General features: G+C 51.0%; 1 protein-coding gene across 2 annotated transcripts; it reads left to right on the top strand.

The window, feature by feature from the left end:
• Positions 1-375: 375 nt before the first annotated feature.
• On the top strand, positions 376-20,598 carry ZNF746 (zinc finger protein 746). Of its 2 annotated transcripts, none has more exons than XM_079931775.1 (7): positions 376-436; positions 3,362-3,661; positions 3,785-3,866; positions 4,869-4,982; positions 15,859-16,050; positions 16,547-16,672; positions 17,830-20,598. In XM_079931775.1, the coding sequence occupies exons 1-7, from the start codon at positions 413-415 to the stop codon at positions 18,879-18,881; spliced, it is 1,890 nt and encodes a 629-aa protein (XP_079787901.1). In that variant the 5' UTR covers positions 376-412; the 3' UTR covers positions 18,882-20,598. The 2 variants fall into 2 exon arrangements, with proteins under 2 accessions (XP_079787901.1, XP_079787900.1); XM_079931774.1 differs by having other exon boundaries at positions 17,827-20,598.
• Positions 20,599-21,689: the final 1,091 nt, after the last annotated feature.

Below are 21,689 nucleotides of genomic sequence, written 5' to 3'. Positions count from 1 at the left end.
GGCTGGCAGGCGGGTGGCACAGTGGCAACGGGCCGCCGGGCGGGGCTGGGCGGGGCGGGGCGGGCGCCGCGCCTGCCGTTCGCCTCTCCGGGCTGCAGGTGGGGCTGTGCGGCCGCGCTGCCTCCAGGAAGCCTCACGGGCCTGCGCCGGCTCCCAGGATGCAGTGTGGACCGGCCGGGCGCTGACGGCGGCGGCGCGTCTGCGGGCGGAGCGGCGCGGGCCGGCCAGCGAGGAGCGCGGCGACGCGGGTGGGGACAGCAGGGCCGGGCAGGCGCCGCCTGCGGAGAGGCCGGGGGCCGGCTAGCGTGCGGCCGCGCGGCGGCGGCGGCGGCGGCGGCGGCGGCGGCGGCGGCGGCGGCGGCGGCGGCGGCGGCGGCGACTTCCTCCGGGCCGAGCCGGACAGCGCAGGGCCATGGCCGAGGCGGCCGCGGCTCCGGTAAGGGCGGCCCGCGCGCACGGACGTGCGGACTCGGGGCCCGGGCGGCCCGGGCCCAGCATACGGCGCCGCAGGCTCTAGGGAGGGACTCCGGGGGTCGGGCCGGGCCGCCGGGCCTGGGGCTCCAGCGAGCGGGACGCGGGGTCCGCCGGGGCCTAGGCACCCGCCGGCCAGGCCCCCCGTTCCGGGCCGAGCCTGAGCAGGGCGGGACCGGCCGTCCGCGCACCAGAGGCCGCCCCACGCCGAGTTCCTGCTGCCCTCCGGGGCTTCCTGCCCCCGCCCCATCCGCTGGCCCCCTCGTCTCCGCGCCCCCCACCCCGCGTCTCCTTTCTCTGCCCACCGCTCAGCCTTGCGTTCCCTTCCCCCCAGCTCCCCCCAGCGGCCTGGTGGCACCTGGGAGGCGTCCCGAGCGGCGGCGATTCCGCTGGCACCGAGGCCCCTCTGCGTGCCCGGCTCGCTCGGGGTCGGGGCGGAAGACAGCTGCTCTGGTTCGTAGAGGGACGCAGGCACGGCACCAGCCCTGTTAGGCGTGATTTTGTCCTCACAGGAAACCTAGGGGGTAGGCTCTGATTCTCTGTCATAAAAAAGAAAAACCCGAGGCCTAGAGAAGTTAACTTGCCCAGGATCGCACGGCTAGAAAAGGTGTGGAAAGACAGGGTCGCTCTGTGTGCTGGGACACACTGGCGCTTTGGGGGAAACAGGTACACTGGTGATGGTAAAGCAAGGCAGAAGGAGGTGCGTGCACCTTCCTGGCCTGTGCTGCTGTGATTTGAGCTGGGCTTTTAGGGAAGGCTAGGATTTCATCAGGCTGAGCTGGACCCGTGGAGCTTTTCAGGTAGGGAGGAGGCTTGGACACAGACTGGCAGGCAGTGCCGGGAGGAGACAGAAGTCGTTTGCCTGGAAAAGATGGCTTTGGTAGGGAGGCACGGGGCGAGGAGGCTGCAGGGAGAGTTGGAAGGGGTTTGAAGGCCTGCCTGGACTTCATCCTATGGGTGGGGAGCCATTGAAGGATTTGGAGTTCTCTTCCCATCAGCTGTTCTCAAGCAGAGAGTTTCCGCTTCCCTGGCAGGAGTCTGAGGCCAGCCCCATCTTGTCCACCCACTATTCAGCGAGGAGCTGGGCTTGAGTAGAAACAGTCGCCACCTCTCACCAAATAGTGTGAAGGCCTCACACGAGGCTCCCTGGCCCCGTTAAAATGTAAGAAAACTGCATGTGTCTATAAGGTTGGAGTTTATGCAGATGCCCTTTTCATGGAACACAAAGATTATAATAATGGCAGTCAGATGCTCTTGGAGGCTGAGTGGGATTTCTGGGGTTGGGGAGCTGGGCGATAAAGTGAAAGGACACTTCTGAAGCAAACGTTTAGAGGCTGGGGTCGTATGTCTGGGATCGGTCAAGAGAGGAGGAGTGAGGGGAAGGGAAGAAACGTGGCCTCGCACCCAGGGGCAGGGCTGCACCAGCCCAAGGTGCCAGCCCAGTGCAGTCTTTGCAGCCTCAGAGCAGAGCCACCTACCTCCTGAGCAGGAATCCCACATCCAGTTGTTTCTCTGCCAGTCCAGCTCCTCTCCGTCCTTTGAGGCCCAGCTAAAGCCCTACCTTCTTCAGGTCAGAGGTCATCTGGTCCAGCTGCCTTCCAAACCACCACAAAATCCCTGATGCTCCACCCTTGCCAGTTTTTTCAGCCTCTGCTCAGACTCTCCTGTCGCTATTTTCTGAGGCACCCTCCCATGTTCTAGTTCTCAGCGACTTCCTCTGAATGAACCCACACTGGTTCCTACCAGTCACTTTTCAATTTTGCAGATAGTCACCAAACATTTGTTTAGGAATAGTTTTCAGAATGCTGTAAGGTACCATTGATCCTCAGGTGCTGCCAGAAGGTATAAATATCAGGGCTTCCTCTCGGACCCATGGGTCCTACCTTCAGATGTGGGTCGGGGGGGTCTAGTGGTCGAGCCCCACCCAAAGCAAAATGCGCCCTTGCCTCGGTGTCCCCAGCTGCCGGTCATCTAAGCCACGATTGAACTGTCCAGCGACAGGCAAGTCAGGGGAATGACGGTTTATGATGGTTGCAGCACATATAAAAGTCTCACCTTATGGCATATGTCTCACCTTCCTCACCAGTCTGTAAGGTGTGTCACTGATCCTGGGGCAGCGACAACAATGTCCGAGACCGTAATTCGCCCCTTGGGAAGGGTGGGAACAGTGAGAGAAAAAAGTCAGTCTCACAAGGGCAGGGGCTCGTGTTTTGTCAAAAAGTCTTAACTCTTGGCTGGGGGAGATTTGCAGTAATGGTGATTTTTAGTTTGAGGTGGGTGGTAATTGGACAAAATTAGATTGTCCTGGGGTGGAAAGGAATTAGTCATCAGACTTCCATGTTTATTAAAGAGACACGAGTTGCTTTTTAATAAAGCGGTTGAGCAGCGCTTGTGTTTGTGTCGTTTCAGTGAACCAGCTGTTTTTTTTGCAAGGTCATCATCAGTAGACAGATCCTGTGCAATTATGATGGGAGGTGCTGGCGGGGCTCTAGTAAATCTGCAGTTTACTATTTCTCCATTAAGACACCCCAGCAGTGCGAAGTCACTGTTGATTTAGCAAAATTGCACCGAGCGCCTACCACGGGCCCCTCACTGTGCTGTGAAGATGCAGCGCTGCCTTCAGAGAGCTTGTAGAGGTGGATGCGGGAGGTTACTGTATAGGGCGGCGAGTGCCCTGATGGGGGTCTGCAAGGAGTGCTGCGGAGGCCTGGAGGCAGGGCACCCGCCCAGAGGAGCTGGCCGCCAGGCCGAGATCTGGCGTGTGGCACAGGACATCCCCACTTCCCACACGTGCGGTGCCCCACTCAGCTCCCTGATGCCTCAGAGAGAGGGGCTCAAGGAACACGGCGGGCGGAATGATTGATGCTGGTCTCCTCTCTGTTTCTGCAAGATTTCTCCGTGGACAATGGCAGCTACAATTCAGGCCATGGAGAGGAAGATCGAATCGCAGGCTGCCCGCTTGCTTTCCCTAGAAGGTCGAACCGGGATGGCCGAGAAGAAGCTGGCCGACTGCGAGAAGACGGCCGTGGAGTTGGGGAACCAGCTGGAGGGCAAGTGGGCGGTGCTGGGGACCCTGCTGCAGGAGTACGGGCTGCTGCAGAGGCGGCTGGAGAACGTGGAGAACCTGCTGAGGAACAGGAACTTCTGGATCCTGCGGCTGCCCCCGGGCAGCAAGGGCGAGGCCCCCAAGGTAAGCCCTGGGCGCCGGGGGTGGGACAGCCCGTGCCCGTCAGCGTGCGGGTAAGCGTGCATGACACTGTGGTTCCGGGTGCCCGTGACCTTTGATGATATGGCCGTGTATTTCTCTGAGCAGGAGTGGGGGAACCTGTCCGAGTGGCAGAAGGAGCTGTACAAGCACGTGATGCGGGGCAACTACGAGACGCTGGTCTCCCTGGGTAAGGCGTGAGACTCATTTCTTGGTTACGTGTGATTTGGGGAGACCTCAGCTTCTCTCTTCCTTCTGGTGGCTTTTGTCCTGAGGATATGTAAATCGCTGGGAACCTTGACCAGGCACGGTTATCGCCTCTTTTTCCTAAAGATGAGCCCTGGGTGACTGAGTCAAAGGCTGCCTTCTACTTGGTGAAGTTCACGGGGTGCCAGACCGGGAGGGTTGGTGGCCTCTCTCCTAACCAGGCTCAGAGCACAGCCGTTTCTGTTCTCCTGCTGAGACCTGGAGTGGAGAAGGCTCCCACCGCTCTCAGATCCAGTATGATCAACCCAGGTTTGAGAAGGACTTTTTCTCTCGCCTTCTCTCGCTGAGACGTGAGGCCTGACTGAGCGAGTGGCTCCTCTGGGTCGGCGGAGAATGTAGGCAGACCATGCTTCTCAGAGCCAGCGCTGCCTTCACACCTGGAGGCTTCCCCAGACCCTGGGCCTGCCGCCGCTCCCTTCAGGCAGTACCCCCAAGAAGGCCTGGACTGTTTCTTCTGGGCTTATTACCTCTTGGGATGGTATCTGTGTGACCCCAGGTCTGAAGGCAAAAAGGCATGGTTATGAGGCTGGGAGCAGGTGCGGGTGTGAGGTTCTATTTCAGTTTGCAGGAATGTACGGCTTCTTAACCTCGAGACCCTATACCAGAGTGTCTTCAGCTCAGCACTGCATCTTGGGCCAGATGAGGCTTTGTTTTGGGGGCCATCCTGTGCCTCATAGGATGTTCGGCAGTGTCCCTCTTCCCAGCAGATGCCAGTGGCACCTCTCCCCCAGCCCCCAGTCGTGACAACCAAAAATGTCTCAGACTTTGACAAATGTCCCCTAGGAGGCAAAATTGCCTATGGTTGGGAAGCACTGCCCTTTACCAATCAAGAAATGTAGTTTCTGGGCCATCTTGGTTTCCCAGGCTGCCTGTCCCCAGCTCTGAACGGAACGTGGCAAAAGCTAACCCTTCTGTCTTCCCCCAGACTATGCCATCTCCAAGCCCGAGGTCCTCTCCCAGATTGAACAGGGGAAGGAGCCGTGCAGCTGGCGTCGCGCTGGCCCCAAGGTTCCAGATGTTCCTGTGGACCCGAGTCCAGGTGAGGGGTTGGGGGAAGGCTAGGGAGATAGCAGGCAATCAGATGGAAACAAAAGTAAAGGGCCAGGGAAGGTGTGACCTTCTTTCCAGGGAGAGCCAAGGAAAAACATCAATGGTTTTTTTTTTTGTTGTTTTTTTTGTTTTTTTTGTTTTGCGGTATGCGGGCCTCTCACTGCTGTGGCCTCTCCCGCTGCGGAGCACAGGCTCCGGACGCGCAGGCTCAGAGGCCATGGCTCACGGGCCCAGCCGCTCCGCGGCATGTGGGATCTTCCCGGACCGGGGCATGAACCCGTGTCCCCTGCATCGGCAGGAGGACTCTCAACCACTGCGCCACCAGGGAAGCCCAACATCAATGTTTTAAACCTGAGTTTTCTTATAGTTGAATTATGACCTATAGCCTGTTCAGCTAACACTCCAGGAATACTTCCCAGCGTGAAAACAGGCAACAAACCTAGTCTTTTAGGAAAGAGATGGTGCCAGTGGCTCAGCATTAGAGGAAGAAGGAGGGGGACACAGACAGGAAGGTAGAAGATAATAAAGACAAAATTTAATTCATTCATAGCTTTACAAAGAGTCAGCCTTGCCTCCACCTGAGAACCAAATTTCACTTAAAACCATTAGTAATTACAGAACATTAACCCCTTAGCCATGTCTCAACATGGTTAGAGTCACTGATTTATTTAAAGGTGAATCTGGATACCCGATACTACGGTCTCAGATTTTCCTGGGCCAGTCAGCACGTTTGAAAGTTAAGGAAAGGACAGGTAGACACATGAGAAAAGCCAAATGGCTGACGGGAAGACCTTGCTGGGTTGGGGGTCAGCAACGGTCTGTCACTTACCAGGGAGACCCCGCCCCCGCAGGCTCAAGCCCACCTCCTCCCAAGACCCCTTGTCTGCACCACCTGCCTTGGGGCTTCCCTTTCGTCTGAACACCTAGGTTACTAAAAAGTCTTATATGTTTAATTTGTGATTCACAAAATGTGTCTTCCGTGTTTGCTGTGTCACTGCAGTTAGATTTTCCCTTTCCCCGGGGCAGGCCGTGTTCAGAAATCATTCACCAGTTTAGGTCAACAGGGACAGTGCTGAAAGCTAGAAATTGACTAAGAGCAGAGTGCTGTCTGGATGGAAAAGATAGTTATGACACGTGGGGCTGCCAGTGGCTTACCTTGGGTGGGAGGTTCCCCGTAGGTTTGTTTTATCGTATGTGGAGGCCTCCCTGGATGTAATAAATATACACGATAATGAGAGTGAATAGGGGCCTGGAAATGTGGTGGCTTCTGGGGAGTCCCTGCCCAGCCCTCCCCTCCGGCACTTAGAGCTCCCCTCTCAGGCCTTGAGCCCATCAGCGGGATCCCTGGGTGGCCCTCATCCCCGCCCACCTCAGTCCAAGAAGCCGGGACCCCTGGTCCACCCTCCCCAGCTCTGGGCTTTGTGCAGCCGCTCGTCAGACCTCCTCTCCCACTTCTCTTCAACCCCTAAATCCTCCCAACTGTGCTTGGGGAAGTGGGTGCTCAGCAAGGCCGCCAATCCTCAGGCTCCTCCCCAGCTGTCCACCCATTCTTGCCCAGCGGAGACCTGCTTCCTGCCCTTTCCTCACCCTCTTTCCCTGCCTGGAGGGCGCTGCTGTCACTGGGGTCGTTGCTCCTCAGTATAGCCTCTCCTGGTTTTCTTCCCACCTTTCCTTTGCTATTTCCTGCTGCCCTTTCTGATCTTTAAGCATTGGGGTGCCCTCAGCCCTCCTCCGCCTCTCTCTGTGCCCACACTCCATCCTTCCGGTGGGCACTCCCACCGGGGCCTTTCCCCTGAATCCTGCACGCCCGCCGCCCGGTCTGTCTGCACGTGGACAGCTGCCGGACAGCCCGCTTGGACCACGTGCCTCCCCGAGCTCCTCGTCTGCCCGTCAGAACCTGCTCTTCCCACAGGCTTCCCCACTGCAGTAGGAGCCCTCCGTCCTCCAGCTGCTGGCCCAGAACACAGGGGCCATCCCTGACCCTCTTTCACGCCCAGTCCTCACCATCGGGAAACCCTGCCAGCACTCCTCCAGACTCTCCTGCACGTCCCCCTGCCCCCAGGCCCGTGGTTTCCTGCTTAGAGTATCGCGGGCACCTCCCACCAGTCTCCCTGCTCCTGCCCTAATCCTCCAGAGTCTGCGCCCCACCCAGCAGCCAGAGTGACCCCTTTACAGCACAAGTCCTGCGTCCTTTGGCTCCCAACCCCTGCTGGCTTTCCATCGACTCACACAGCTGGGCTTCTCTCCCTCTGCTTGTCCCCCACTCGCTCAGTTCCAGCCACACCAGCCTCCTTGATGTTCCTGCAACACTCCAGGCTGGCCCAGTCTCCGAGCCTTTGCACCTGGCAGTGCCCTCTGCCAGGAGTGCTCTTCAGATATTTCCTGGGCTCAACCCATTACCTCCTTCAGGTCTCTGCTGAAATATGACTTTCCCTAATCACCCTATTTAAAATGGCAGCCCCTCTCCCCACCCAGAGTTTCCAGGCTCCCTTTCCTACTTCGGTTTGTTCCATATCCGATATCATCTATTATGTATATTTCATATTTTACATTATTATATATTTTATATTTATAGACTTTATATAGACGTAGATATTACATATGTATAACTAGAATATATTTCATATTTATAGATTATACATGTTTCCTATTGATAGACGTGTATGTGTCTGGTCACCACCCTCACCTTCATTAGGATGTAAATTTCAAGAGGATGAGAACTTCTGTTTGTTTTGTTCATATAATCATTCTGGCCTCCTAGAACACTGCCTAGCACAGAGTAGGAATTTAATATTTTTGAATGTATCCTGTGTTTCATAATTTAAATCGTGTGTGTGTATATGATATATTTCTGATACAGTTTAAATTCCTTTTTAGATCTCCCAGTCTCATTCCTCCTCAGGGTAGCCAGTTGTCCAGAAGTTGTTTGTCCTTTCTATCCACATTTTAAAACTTCTACTGTATACATATGTAGCCATAAACAATATATAATAATGGTTTTGTGTGTTTTGAAAAATCACGTGTCCTCATCTCTATCACTCGGTATTCTGTGTTTCATACTTATCTCTGTTGATGCATATAAGTCAAGTTCGTTCATTTTGATGGCTGCTCAGCATTCCGAAAGCAACTATATTACAATTTTTTATCCATCCCTCCATTGAGTTGCACTTAAGCTGTTTGTAACTTTTCACTTCACAAGTGGTACTGGAGTGAACATTCTTAAAGGTGTCTTTTTGTGTCCATGTGCTGATGTCTCTCTAGGGAATAGACCTGGAGGAGGAATCCCAGTGTGGAGGGCATGCCCGTCTGCACCTCTGCTGTTGCCAGCTCACCCGCCCCATGGTCACACTGGCGTACATACTCCCCAGCAGTTAAGAGGACCTGCTTTCTTACTTCCTTGCCCACTTTTCAGAATTAGATGTTTGCCGATCTGATGGAAGTGAAATGGTATCTTGTTTTAATTTGCATTTCCCCAGTTGTTAGTGGAGCTGAGCATCTTCAGATGTTTATTTGGGTTCTGCTTCAGTGAATTATCTTTTTCTGTTTTTCTCCTGTTGTTTCTCATTATCTTACTGATTCAGGTCTCTTTATATAGTTCTGGATACTAACGCTTTGTCTGTTATTTGCATTACAAATATCTTCTCCCAGTCTGTGGCAGGTCTTTTAACTTTGTAGTTCTTAGAAGTTTTAATTTTTGGTAGAGTCATAAACACCAGTCTCTTCCTTTATGATCTGTGCTTTTTCTGTCTTAAAATATCCTTTCCTGCCTCACTCTAGTCTTGCTTTTTACATTTAAGTCTCTAATCCAACTAGAATGTATATTTGGGGAGGTTACAAGGGAGAATTTAAAAAAATTTTCCCCACAAGACATCTAGTTTTCCAGCAAAGTTGGCTGGAGACTCTCCCTTTTCTCCAATGATGTGTAATGCCCATTTGGTCGCGAACCAGGTTTCCATACGTGCACGTGCCGTTCCTGGGCTCTTTACTGGTTTCTTTGGTCTCTTCGTCCATCTCTGCACCAATTCTCACTGTTTTAGTTTCCTACTAAGCCTTGATATGTAGTAGACTAAGCTTTCCCTACTTGTTCTTCTAAACTTTTCTTGGCTATTCTTGGACCTTTGTTCTTCTAGATGAATTTCAGAATCTTTGTGTCAGGTTCTCAGAAATCCTGTTGGAATTCTGATTGGAATTGCATTTCTTTTGTAATTTCATTTCTGGAGAATTACTGTCATTGCAGTATTGAGCCCCCTTACCCACAGGAAGACTTGTTTACTGAAGCCTTCTGTATGTGCCTGAATAGGACTTACAGTTTTCTCCTGATCATTGTTGTTTCTACTGCGAATGAGATTTTTAAATTAATTACATGTTTTAAATAGTCGTTGCAGGTGTGCGGTAAAGCTGTTGACTTTGTTTAGTAAGAAAAACAATTTTCTCAACTTTCATTACTTCTAATGACTAGTCAATTTAGAGTCTTAGGTTCTTTACATGCACAATTGTGCTCTCCATAGATAGCACAAAAGTCATCTCTTCTTTTTAAATGTTCGTAACTTTATTTTTCTGGTTTAGCAGTGGGCCTACGACATGGTTAAATAGTAGCTGTGATAGCTGGCATCCTTGTCTGTGGGATACTTAAAGAGTTTCGGCATTTAGGATGATTTTTGCCGTAGACTTTTGAAGATACTGTTAGTTTAGAAGAAGTTTCCTTCCACTTCTGGCCACTGTTTTTAATCGTGAATAAATGTTATATTGTATCAAATGTTGTTTTTTGTTTTTTTAATATTATTTTATTTCTTTAATACATTTTACTTTGTATTATATGACATAAGCAAAATACATACAGAATAAAATACATAACATAAAATACATAAAGTTTAGAGAACGATTGGTAAATACCCATATTCCCAACTCGCAGCATAAGAAATAGATCATAACCCGATCTATTTCCAAGACCCCACTGTCCCTCCCAGACCCCAGACCCCTCCCTTCCTCTCACAGATAAACGCAAAATTCAGACAGATGAGATCAGTCCCTTGCTTTTCCTTACATTTTTATTACCTGTGTATATATTCCTAAGTAACATTGTTTAACCTGTTTTTGAACTTTTTATGAATGAGGTCATACCATATATACTCTTCTTTAACTTGCTGTTTTCATTTGACTTTGTTTTTGAGAGTCATCCATGTTGGTGTAGTACAGCTGTAGTCATTCCTTTTCGTTCTCTCCCACCCAGTTAGGCACCCCACCAGAGGTGCCACCAGGGATGCACCTCATCAGGGAGTTTGGGAGCAAGGATTGGACAAGCACAGTCCTTGCCCAACCTTCTTCCCTTGGGCAGCTGGCTGCCCCCAGGGACAGGCAGTCTCTGCTGCGCTGCTGGGGAGAGCCTCCTTCACCATGGTCCAGGGTGACTTCCTGATCCAGGGTCAGTGCTGAGGGCCCCTCTTACATAAAAGCTGCATCCTCATTTATCAGTAATAAAAAGAGTTTACCCTCACCAGCCTTCCTCTTTTGTTTTATTTCTCTAATTGTTAAGATCCATGACAGGGAAGAAAAATGGTAATTACCAGGCTCCCTTAAAACCCTAAGAGTGGACAAAAATGCAGTTGTCTTTTATTTATCGATATTTCTATCTAGGAACCTTGCCAAAATTCTCATTAGTACTAATAACTTTTCCAATAATTGTCTGATGAGTCTCGGGTTTTCTGAAAAGATAATCATATCCCCTATGAGTAATAAGAATTTTTTGTTTCGTTTCAAATCTTTATGATTTAGTTTTCTCTTTGTTTTACTGTGCTGGCTGAGAACTCCCAGAAAATCCTTAAATAGAAGTGATGACAACAGGTATCTTATTGGTTCATGATGTTAAAGAAGATACTTTTTAACTTTTCACATTGAGTCTAATATTTGTTAAAAGTTTTTTGATCAGTGCTGTTTATCAGGTTATAAGAGTTTGGTATGTGTCTGGTCGACTAGATGTTTCTAACAGGAATCGCTGTTGAATTTTTATGGAATGCTATTTTGGTATCTATTGAGATTATATGATTTTTCTTCTTTAACTAATATGGTAAATTATGTCATTTCCTCATGTTGAACCAACCTTGCAATTTTGGGGAAAAAAACCTAACTTAGTCATGATCCTTTATATACATTGCTGGACTTAATATGCTAATTATTTTGTTTAGGATTTTTGAATCTTTGTTCATGAGTGAGACTGGCCTTTACTTTTCCTTTCTCAGACTGTCTTTGCCTGGTTTTGATATTAAAGATATGTTATGATGTATTCCCTCTGTTTTTATTTGCTCAGGGAGTTTGTGTAATATTGGGATTATCTATTCTCTGAATGTTTTTCTTTGTGGGGGAGATTTTTGTCTACTGATTTTAAGTTCTTTAGTAGCTATAGGACCTTCTTGATTCAGTTTTGGCAAGTTCTAGTTTTTCTAAGGAATTTGTTCATTTCCCCAGAGTTTTCAAATTTCTTGGAATAACGTTCATAATATTCTATTTTTTAATCTCAGCTACATCTATCATTATGTCCCTTTTTCATTCTTCATGTTGGTTATTGGTGCTTTCTCCTTTTCTCTTGATAATCTTGCTAGAGATGTATTGGTTAATATCCTTTCCAAAGAACCAACTTTTGCTTCTCTGTGTTCTTTGTTTCTTCTTTTATTAACTTATACTCTCATAGTATTTCCTTTCTTTTTATTTTATTGCTTTTATTTTATTGCTGTTACTTTCTAACATCTTGCATTGACTGCTTGACCTATTAATTTTCAACCTGTTTCCTCTTTTTTAATATAAATATATGAGGCTACAAACTTTCCTCTAAGTACCATGTAGATGCAGACACGCATTTTGATAATTTTTTCATTAGCATTGGGTTCCAAATAGCTTCCATTTTCATTGTGATTTGTCCTTAGAGCCTTGGATTATTTAGAAAGCATATATATATGTGTATATATATATATTTATTTAATTTTAGTATATATGGGGAGTTTGAGGATATCTGTTATTGATTTCTAACTTAATGGTGTTATAGTTAGAAAATAGATGTGTAAAATACTAATCTTTTAAAATTTATTGAAGTTTGTTTTATGGCCTAGAAAGTATTCATTTTTTCTTAATGTTTTGTATGGCTTGAGAAGCTTGTGTTTTCCTTGTCTTTAAGTTATGCTTATGTCCATTTGGTCAGTTTGTTAATAGGGTTGTTCAGATCCTACAATCTTTGGTTGGCTTGGTTTACCGGTTATGGAAAATGGTATGTCAGTCCCCCACAGAGGAGGTGGATTTGTTCATTTCTCCTGGAGTTCTGTCAGTTTTGCTTTATTATTTTGAAGCTGTGTTATTAGATTTAAATCATAGAATTATTGTATCTTTCTGGTCAGTTTACCATTGTGCAGTGATTCTTTTTTATTTCTATGGATACTTTTCTTTTTAAGTCTATTTCATCTGATATGGTACAACCACATCTTTTTGTTTTTAATTGTTTATTTGACTTAGCATATCTTTTATTGTCTCACACTGCTTTTGCATCCTTCTGTTTTAGGTGTGTCTCCTATAAACAGCACGTAGCTGAGTCTCTTGTTTGTTTTTAGTCTGCTCATCTTTACGTGTGAAATGTCCAGAACAGTAGGCACCAGCCACATGTGACTGTCAAGCACTTAAAGGGATGAAATATGTCTAAATGAATACTCTTTGGATATATTGGGTTAAAAAAATATTGCTAAAATTATTTCACCTGTTTCTTTCTACTTTTCTAAGGTAGCTACTATCAAACCTAAAATTAGATATGTGGCCCACCTTGATCTCTGTTGTACGGCGCTGGTCTGGATCATTGACATTGACCATGGCCACTAGGGTGTTCGGATTCTTAGCCACCATCTTAAATTGTGCTGTGAGACCTTAACCCTGCCTTTCCTGTATTTATTTTTTTCCCCACGCCTCCCTTGAGAATGACTCATTTAGATTTTTTCTTCCTTAAACTGTTATTATTTTTAATTAGTTTGGAACACCAGCCTGGGGTGTGTCAACTCCCAGGGGAGACTGTTCTCCCCAGTCAGCTAAGACCAAAGGCCAGAATGGGCAGTTGCCTTTCACAGGGCAGGTTTTCACCTTTGTTTTATGTTTAGTGCACTGGGAACATTGCTCTTTGGTCCCAGGTTTATGTGTGTGGTGGTGGTGAGGGGTCTCCAGCCCAACCTTCCACCCTGCTTAAGCACCCGGCTTCTCACATCTATCTGCCCCAGGTGTGCACAGTCCATTGCAGCCCAGCAGTAGGGGAATGGGAGATGCCCTACAGTTTACCGTGGCTGACTTAGGCTTTCTTAGAGGTCATCCATGCTTCAAAATTTGTGTGTTTTTATACTCTACCCATCATTTTTAGATACTCCATATTAAGAGGAGTTTCTCTGCACAGCTAGCCAGCCATATGCCAGAAATGGAAGAGTTGAATGCTGCTTCTGTGTCTGTTGAGATGACTATTGTTTTCTCCATTAATCTGTTTGTGAGTTGTGTTACTGTATTGTCCAGGGGTAGCTTATCCTTGAGTTCTCAGGAGAAACCCAGTTTGTTCATAATGTACTGTCTCTTCTTCTTTTTTGAAAACATACTACAGGATTTGATTTCTGTTTCTCTCATTTAGAACCTTTGCATACCTGTTCATAAATGACCATTTTATGAATTCTTTCATACACTGTTCTCTAGTTTGTGCAATGAGAATTATACTGGCTTCATTTTGACAGCTATTTTCCCTGTCAAATATTGAAAATATTATCTTCTGACATCGTACTTGCTGATAGAAATCTGCTTTCAGTCTGAATGTCATTCTTTTCTCTCTGGTGCCTTTTAAGATTTTCTCTTTGTCTTTGCTGTTCCATATCACATGAATATTGTCTAGGTTTATATTCTTTTTTATTTCCTACTTAGGAAGTGGTGTTTTCCTTCAAACCATGGGCTCACCATGCCTTCAGTTTTGGAAAATTCTCAGCCGTTATTTCTTTACCTGTTGCCACGTATCCATTTCTTATTCCCTCCTTCTGGGATTTCTGCCAGCATATGTTGGAACTTCTTGTTTAATCCTCCGTGTCTCAACTTCTCTTTCATATTTTCATTTCTTTATCTCTCAGTGTTGTACTCTGGATTGTTTCCCCAGATCCATCTTCTAAGTCACTAATTTTCTCTGCAACTGTGTTCATTCTGTTGTTAAGCCAGCCATTGTATTTTTTATTTCCATGACTGTTTTTGTCATTTCTAGAATGTCTATTTGGTTCTCTTTCACATCTGCCTTTTAAAAAATAATTTCCCATTCTTGCCTTACGGATTCTGTTCCTTCCTTTATTTCTTTGAATATTTTAAACATACTTATGCTACTGTATCCTTCGGCCTATTCCTTTTCTGTAGTTTGCAGGAGTGAGTTCTGCCATGGCTCTCATGCCGTTTGGCTCCTCTTCTGGTTTGTAAGTTTAGCCTTTTAGTAGGGGCCCCTTAAGGCCTGCCTTGTGGGTGTGCCCCTATGGGCAGGTTTGTATTTGCCTCTGTTTGGGGCCCTCCTGGGTTGCCGTGGTTCTCAGCCAATTTTTCTGTGAATTTCTCAACTTTTCTCAGCTGCACCACGTGGTTAGTATGAAGTTAGTGTGGACACGGAAATCTAATCTATTATGGGTGGCTTTTCCATCCATGGCCCAGGACAAGACGCAGCTTCCTTATTGTGCCCCTGCGTGGGTGGGGTTTTAGTCCCCATCTACCTGATGGGACAGAGCCTCATGGCTCCTGGCTGATGCAGGCAGCTCAGCTCTGCTCTCACCTCACTCGGACATAAAAGCCCCGCCCCTAAGGCCTGCATCCTGTTTCAACAGCTCCGCTTGGTTCCTGCTCAAACTCTTGATTTGACTTTGTGTTTTTTCTTTGATTCTTTTTTTTCTGTTTAATTTTTTTTTTTCGGTACGCGGGCCTCTCACTGTTGTGGCCTCTCCCCTTGCGGAGCACAGGCTCCGGACGCGCAGGCTCAGCGGCCATGGCTCACAGGCCCAGCCGCTCCGCGGCATGTGGGATCTTCCCGGACCGGGGCACGAACCCGTGCCCCCTGCATTGGCAGGCGGACTCTCAACCACTGAGCCACCAGGGAAGCCCTGTTCTTTGATTCTTATATCTGGAATCTTTTTTTGTGCTCACGTAAATACATGTGTAGGGGTAAGGTTTTGGGGACGGGGGTAGATTTTGTCTAGCATTTCTGTGTTTAAAGTGAGAGCAGGACCTCCCTAGGGCAGCACAGTCTTGCCCATGGACCAGAGATCCAGCCCTGAGAATGCGTTTTTTTTGTTTTATTTATTTATTTATTTTTGGTTAGGTTGGGTTTTTGTTGCTGCGCGCGGGCTTTCTCTAGTTGCGGTACGCAGGCTTCTCATTGTGGTGGCTTCTCTTGCTGCAGAGCACGGCCTCTAGGCGCACGGGCTTCAGTGGTTGTGGCACACGGGCTCAGTAGTTGTGGTTCGCGGGCTCTAGAGCGCAGGCTCAGTAGCTGTGGCGCACGGGCTTAGTTGCTCTGCGGCATGTGGGATCTTCCCAGACCAGGGCTGGAACCCGTGTCCCCCGCTTTGGCAGGCGGATTCTTAACCACTGCACCACCAGGGAAGTCTGAGAATGCGTTTTGTACTCCTCACTTTTCCCTGCCTGACCCGTGTGCTCAGTACCATGTGACCACATGCTTTGCCTGGAAGACCCTGCAGTCCCTGTTTGAGCTCTTGCCTTCCCTTTCCACCAGGCTCTTTTGCTGTTTGACCTTTGCAAGGCCCCGTGTGCCTTTCCTTGGCTGGATGTGTGTCCGCCCCAGGGCCCCTGATGCTGTCACTCACGCACTCTCTTCTTCTCAGGCTCAGGGCCCCCTGTTCCTGCCCCTGACCTCTTGATGCAGATCAAGCAGGAAGGGGAGCTCCAGCTCCAGGAGCAGCAGGCTCTAGGCGTGGAGGCGTGGGCAGCCGGACAGCCAGACATCGGGGAGGAGCCGTGGGGCCTCAGCCAGCTGGACTCCGGAGCAGGAGACGTCTCTACCGACGCTGCCTCTGGTGAGTGGCTGAGGCTGGGAGCAGACAGCAGGAACCAGATGCAGGGACTGAGGGCAGGAGCTGGGAGAAGAAGTTCCTGCAAGCATTGCGGGGGGCTGTGGGCTCTGGCCTGACGAGTTTAGAAGATTGCCCACCTTATGGCAGGGGTTGCCCCGAAGGACATCTTGCTGGTCCCTCTGGGTTCCATGATGCTCTTGTCTTGGTATTCCTCCGCCTCACTCTTGCCGGCCCCCTCCTGCTCGTCTTGCCCCAGCACTGGACATTTAAATCACCAGCTGCCTCCTATTAAAGAGGGGCTGTGTGACAAGAGTGTGACGTCTGAGCTTCCGGGTGCCTCAGAGAAGGGGACAGAAGCAAACTGGTTCAGGAGAGGTGGGGTCGTTGTGCTTGGGCAGGAGAGTCACCGGTGGGGTCTCGGGGCAGCTGCTCCGCCTCTCCCACGGGGTCTGCCCACTCCTTTCCCTGACCCACTGGCTCTGCTCTCTCTTCACTGCAGGCGTCCACTCCAACTTCTCAACCACTATCCCGCCCACCTCCTGGCAGGCAGATCTCCCCCCTCACCATCCCTCCTCCGCCTGCTCAGACGGGACGCTGAAGCTCAGCACGGCCGCCTCCACGGAAGGTACGGGGTGCGGAGGGAGGACTGGAAGGGCTCATGTCTGCCCCGGAGGCTGCCTCAGCCGTGGCCCCTGGTGGTGCAGCCAGCAGGCATTTAGGTGCCGGGGATGTGAACACTCTGTACAGTCTGTCCCTTTTCTCCTTCTAGATTCTTAGGCTTCAACAGTCTTTCTTGAGACGGTCCATTTCCCCACAGTTCCTTTCTTGTGTTAACCAGTCAAACCTGACAAGCTGAACCCTTAAGGGGATGTACCTCTTGCCCAGACTCAGCAACCCTGGCTCCTCCCTGACCTGGAAAAACCCAAACCCACCTAGAACCGCTTCTCAGATATCAGCACTACCAAAGACAGGTGTCCACAGGCCCGAACTGGGAGGAACTGCCTCATATATGTATTAGTTTTCGACTCTGTCTTGAAAGGCAGTTATCTGTTACTTTAAGTAATAATTTCTGTCATATTTTGGCACCCCAAAATTGTGCTAGAAGCCTAGATCCCTGATATAAAACTCTAGGGCATGAAATTCAAGTACATTTACGTAAAATCCAACACACTTTTACTACTACACTAATATTTTTATCATTGGCTAGCTGGCTACATTTACTGAATGCTTAATGCATGCAAAACAGCATGCTAAGTGCTTTCACATGTGCTGTGTGGTTTAAACTTCAGGCAACCCTGTGCAACAGGGTATTCGCAGAGGAGCTTGCCTGAGGTCACTGCTGCTCTGTGGGGAGCCACGTTCCAGTCTCAGATAAACCTGAGCCCAGCTCTGTGCTTTTGCCCCTCGGGTGCATTGCCACCAGTGGTCAGAGCTCCTTCCTTGGCATAACTTCATGATTAGCCTTAAGAGCCAAAGTGAAAATGGAACGCGGTGAGCAGATGCAATGGTTGCTCTCCTGGGGTGAAGGTTCTAGAACAAGGGGAGCAGATAGGCTGGTTGCTTTACCTGTGGTGAAGGTCTGGAACACGATGTCCTCACCCACGGTTTGAGGCAGCCACCTGACCGCCTGGGGCATCTCTGCTGAAATGGTTGGATCCGGAGGCTTCGAGACTAGGGCTCAGAGTGGCCGTAGCTGGGCCAAATGTCCCGATGAAAGATCTTCCCTTTGTAAGCGGGGAGGGGACAGAATGATACCTGGTCTTTCTGTCTCTTTCTCAGCAGATGTAAAGATTGTGATAAAAACCGAAGTCCAGGAAGAGGAGGTAGTGGCCACACCAGTGCATCCTACTGACCTAGAAGCCCACGCGACCCTGTTCGGACCAGGCCAAGCCACAAGGTTCTTCCCTAGTCCTGTCCAGGAAGGAGCCTGGGAGAGCCAGGGCAGCTCCTTCCCCAGCCAGGACCCCGTGCTGGGGCTGAGAGAGCCCGCCCGGCCCGAGCGCGAGCTGGGCGAGCCCAGCCCCGCGGTGACCCAGGACGAGACCCCTCCAGGGGACTGGCTCTTCGGGGGGGTCCGGTGGGGCTGGAATTTCAGGTGTAAGCCTCCCGCGAGCCTGAACCCGAGGACCGGGCCTGAGGGTCTGGCCTACTCCTCGCCTGACAACGGAGAGGCCGTGCTGGACCCCGGCCAGGCCCCGAGACCCTTCAGCGACCCCTGCAAGTACCCCGGCCGGACCAAAGGCTTCGGCCACAAGCCGGGCCTGAAGAAACACCCGGCAGCCCCCCCGGGGGGGCGGCCGTTCACGTGCGCCGCGTGCGGGAAGAGCTTCCAGCTGCAGGTCAGCCTGAGCGCGCACCAGCGCAGCTGCGGGGGGCTGCCCGACGGGGCGCCGGGGGCGGCGGGCGGCGCGCGGGACGGCAGCGGCCTGCGGTGCGGCGAGTGTGGCCGCTGCTTCACGCGGCCGGCGCACCTCATCCGGCACCGCATGCTGCACACGGGCGAGCGGCCCTTCCCCTGCACCGAGTGCGAGAAGCGCTTCACCGAGCGCTCCAAGCTCATCGACCACTACCGCACGCACACGGGCGTGCGGCCCTTCACCTGCACCGTGTGCGGCAAGAGCTTCATCCGCAAGGACCACCTCCGCAAGCACCAGCGCAACCACGCAGCGGGCGCCAAGCCGGCCCGGGGCCAGCCCCTGCCGCCGCTGCCTGCCGTGCCCCCCGACCCCTTCAAGAGCCCCGCCTCCAAAGGACCCTTGGCCTCCACGGACCTCGTGACCGACTGGACTTGTGGCCTGAGTGTCCTGGGACCCACCGACGGCGGGGACCTGTGAGGCCCCCGCGGGCGACCCCCGCAGGCCCAAGTGTAAAGAGGCGCTTCTCCAGACAGCAGGGTGGTGCGAAAAGCTTCGAGGCGGAACGGAGCCTGGGGGAGAACCAGATTCCCAGTTGCTGAACCGATCACTGGAGCGGGAGAAAATACCAGACAACGCAGCTCCCACCTCTAAACAAAGTAGAATTCTCTGATTGTGAAACTGAGCAGCATAGAATTTTAAGTAATTTAATTACGAAACTTTTTTTTTTTTCTAATTCTTGAAGAGAAAGCCGTTAAATAGTAGTAGCAGCAGTTTAAACTTCGTAGTGTACCTTTGGTTTCTGGAGTGCGTGTGTGTGCTGTGGGCTGTGTCCTTACCAAGTCTGACAGAGGGTGCGACGGAAGCTTGGCTGGCCGGGGACGCGGGCGAGGAGGGACCTGGACCTCCCTGGCCTCAGTGACCCCTAGGGATGGGCCGGTCTCTGCACACAGCCCCAGGGGAGCGGAGACCGGGCTCTGCCCAGGGCCAGGCTGGGAAGTAAGGCCAGCCGGGCGCCGTGGAAGCCCAGCCTCAGCTCGCGGGCAGGAGGACTGAGGAGCAGTAGCCCGGCGTCTCTCAGCACCTGCCTCTCATCTGCGAAGGCTCTGCGCCAAGTGCCCGCCGTGCGCAGGCGCTCTGCCGCTCCCCGCCCCGCCCCGTGACTCCTGGGCCTCGTAAGGGAGAGCTGTCCGGAAGCACCGTTAGGGATGCAGGTGTGAGGCAGGGGCTGCAGAAGCAGGGCCGGGAACGGAGCCTCACCTGCCGACCCCCACAGGGGAGGGGCTGCCCTCTGCTCCTGCCAGATGCTCGTTTCCTTTTCTCTTGGTGTGGTGTGTGTTCTCGCTGTCCAGACGCTTTCACACGGAACCTCATGTGATCGTTACCGTGCCCTAGTGAAGCACGCCGGACGAGCATCCTTTCCTGCGAGAGATGAGGCAATGCTACTCAGAGGGGACCCATCTCAGCCTCGCACCCCGTGTGCACGATGAGTGCAGACACTTGGGAAGAGGCTCAGGTCAGACTTGGCTCATCCTTCTGGAGCATCAGTTTGGGGGAGGAAAGCTTTTCATTTTGCCCTCTTAGAAGGTTTGCCCCACATCTGCCTGAGCAAAATCATCAGGCCTCAAGCTTTAGCCAAGTGGCGGCCTTGGCGGCCGGTGGGCGCTCACCCCCGGGAGGGGTCGGGGTTGAGGGGCTGGGCCAGGGGCAGGGCTTGCTCGTTCCCTGGCTGACATCTTGAAGGTGGAATTAGAAATGGGCCAAGGTTTCTTGATTCCACCCCAATGCTGTCTCTGCCACACGAGTATCCATTCCCGTTTTGTTGAAGCAGACGCTGGTTCCTTGTCCTCTGGGGAACTTGTTTCCCGAGGGAGGGAGACCATCACTTCTGTTCATTCAGCTCCCTTGTGCGTACTTTTATTAGGCAATAGACTAGTTAAGAAGATTGTTTCTATGTACTGTATATTTTGTACCAGTTTACACTTCTAATATTGATATAACTGATATTTTGAGAAACAAATGAAGAGGAGACCTCCTGTTAAAATAAAACCTAACCAGCACCGAGGCGGTTTGGTGGGTCCTGTTCTTAGACCCGCGTCTTTGGCCCTGGCGCCACTACATGCATCCCCCGTGGCAGCGGTGCAGTCGGCTTTCTCTGCGCCCTCCTCAGGGTGGCCTTGGACCCAGGGAGGCAGCTGTCCCTGAGAGCTGGGATGGGAGAATCCAGAGAAGTTTGACTCTGTGGAGATAAAACTGACACCTGGAGGGAAAATAAAACCACATCCAGTCACCTCGCTTCAGAATATAGTCATGGGTTTTGTCATTTAGTTTAATATGAGATCATGTACATGAAGATAGGAAGAAAAAATTGCAGGGTATCAAAGAAGAACTGAAGCTGGATGTTTTCTCTTTACATCTTTTCTTGGCTGGGCAGAGGCCAAGAAAGGATCTGGGATGCCTGCAGTGGCTGTAACCCTGGTCTTGGAGTGAAATCCTTCCAATGGCATTTGAGCCAGGCCAGCTGACACCCATATTCCCACCAACTAGGGTTAACACTTGTTAACATTCTATCTCTTGTTTTGTTTTCAGTCTCTTTTGTTTTGATTGTTGTCTTTTTAAGAAAATGAAAATGTAAAAAATTTAAAAATCCACTCGAATTTGCCACAGAAGGCATGGGAGTGGGACGCGGAGAAGGAAGGGGAGTGGCTCTCATCCAGGCCCATCGTGAGATGGTGGGCACAGGCCATGGCGCCTCATTCCTTCTCAGCAGCCCTGACCTCTCTGCTGTGCTTCTGGCCCACCGCCCCCACTGGACATGTCTCTCGTGCTTGGAAGCCAACCGGGATGCATGTGGTGTCTGCCCGGCTGGCGGGGCTCCTCCTCCACCACCACACCCTCGCCCGTCCTCACATGCATTCTCACGCCCTCATGCTGCCTGCGTGTCACGCCAGAACCCCATCCGAGGCCCAGGAAAGGATGACTCCTAAGGTCTGGCTCAGGTGCTCTCCAAGACAGAGGGCATGGGAGGAAAGGTTTTAGGCAGTGGGGAGGGGGAGGCTGAGGTCCGTCTCAGACATCCAGCAGGGGTGCCCAATCAGTGAGAGAGACCAGACAAGCACTGTGGAACGGGGACCCCACCACGACTCCCAAACTTCCAGGAACGCTTGCTCTGCCACAGCTCAAAAGAATCCCACTGGACTTCCCTGGTGGCGCAGTGGTTGAGAGTCCGCCTGCCGATGCAGGGGACACGGGTTCGTGCCCTGCTCCGGGAAGATCCCACATGCTGCG

Source organism: Stenella coeruleoalba, assembly GCF_951394435.1.
Source record: "Stenella coeruleoalba genome assembly, chromosome: 9".
Taxonomy (NCBI): Eukaryota; Metazoa; Chordata; class Mammalia; order Artiodactyla; family Delphinidae; genus Stenella; species Stenella coeruleoalba.
Note: the sequence above shows the minus strand (reverse complement) of the source record. Positions and strands in the feature narration are given on the sequence as shown.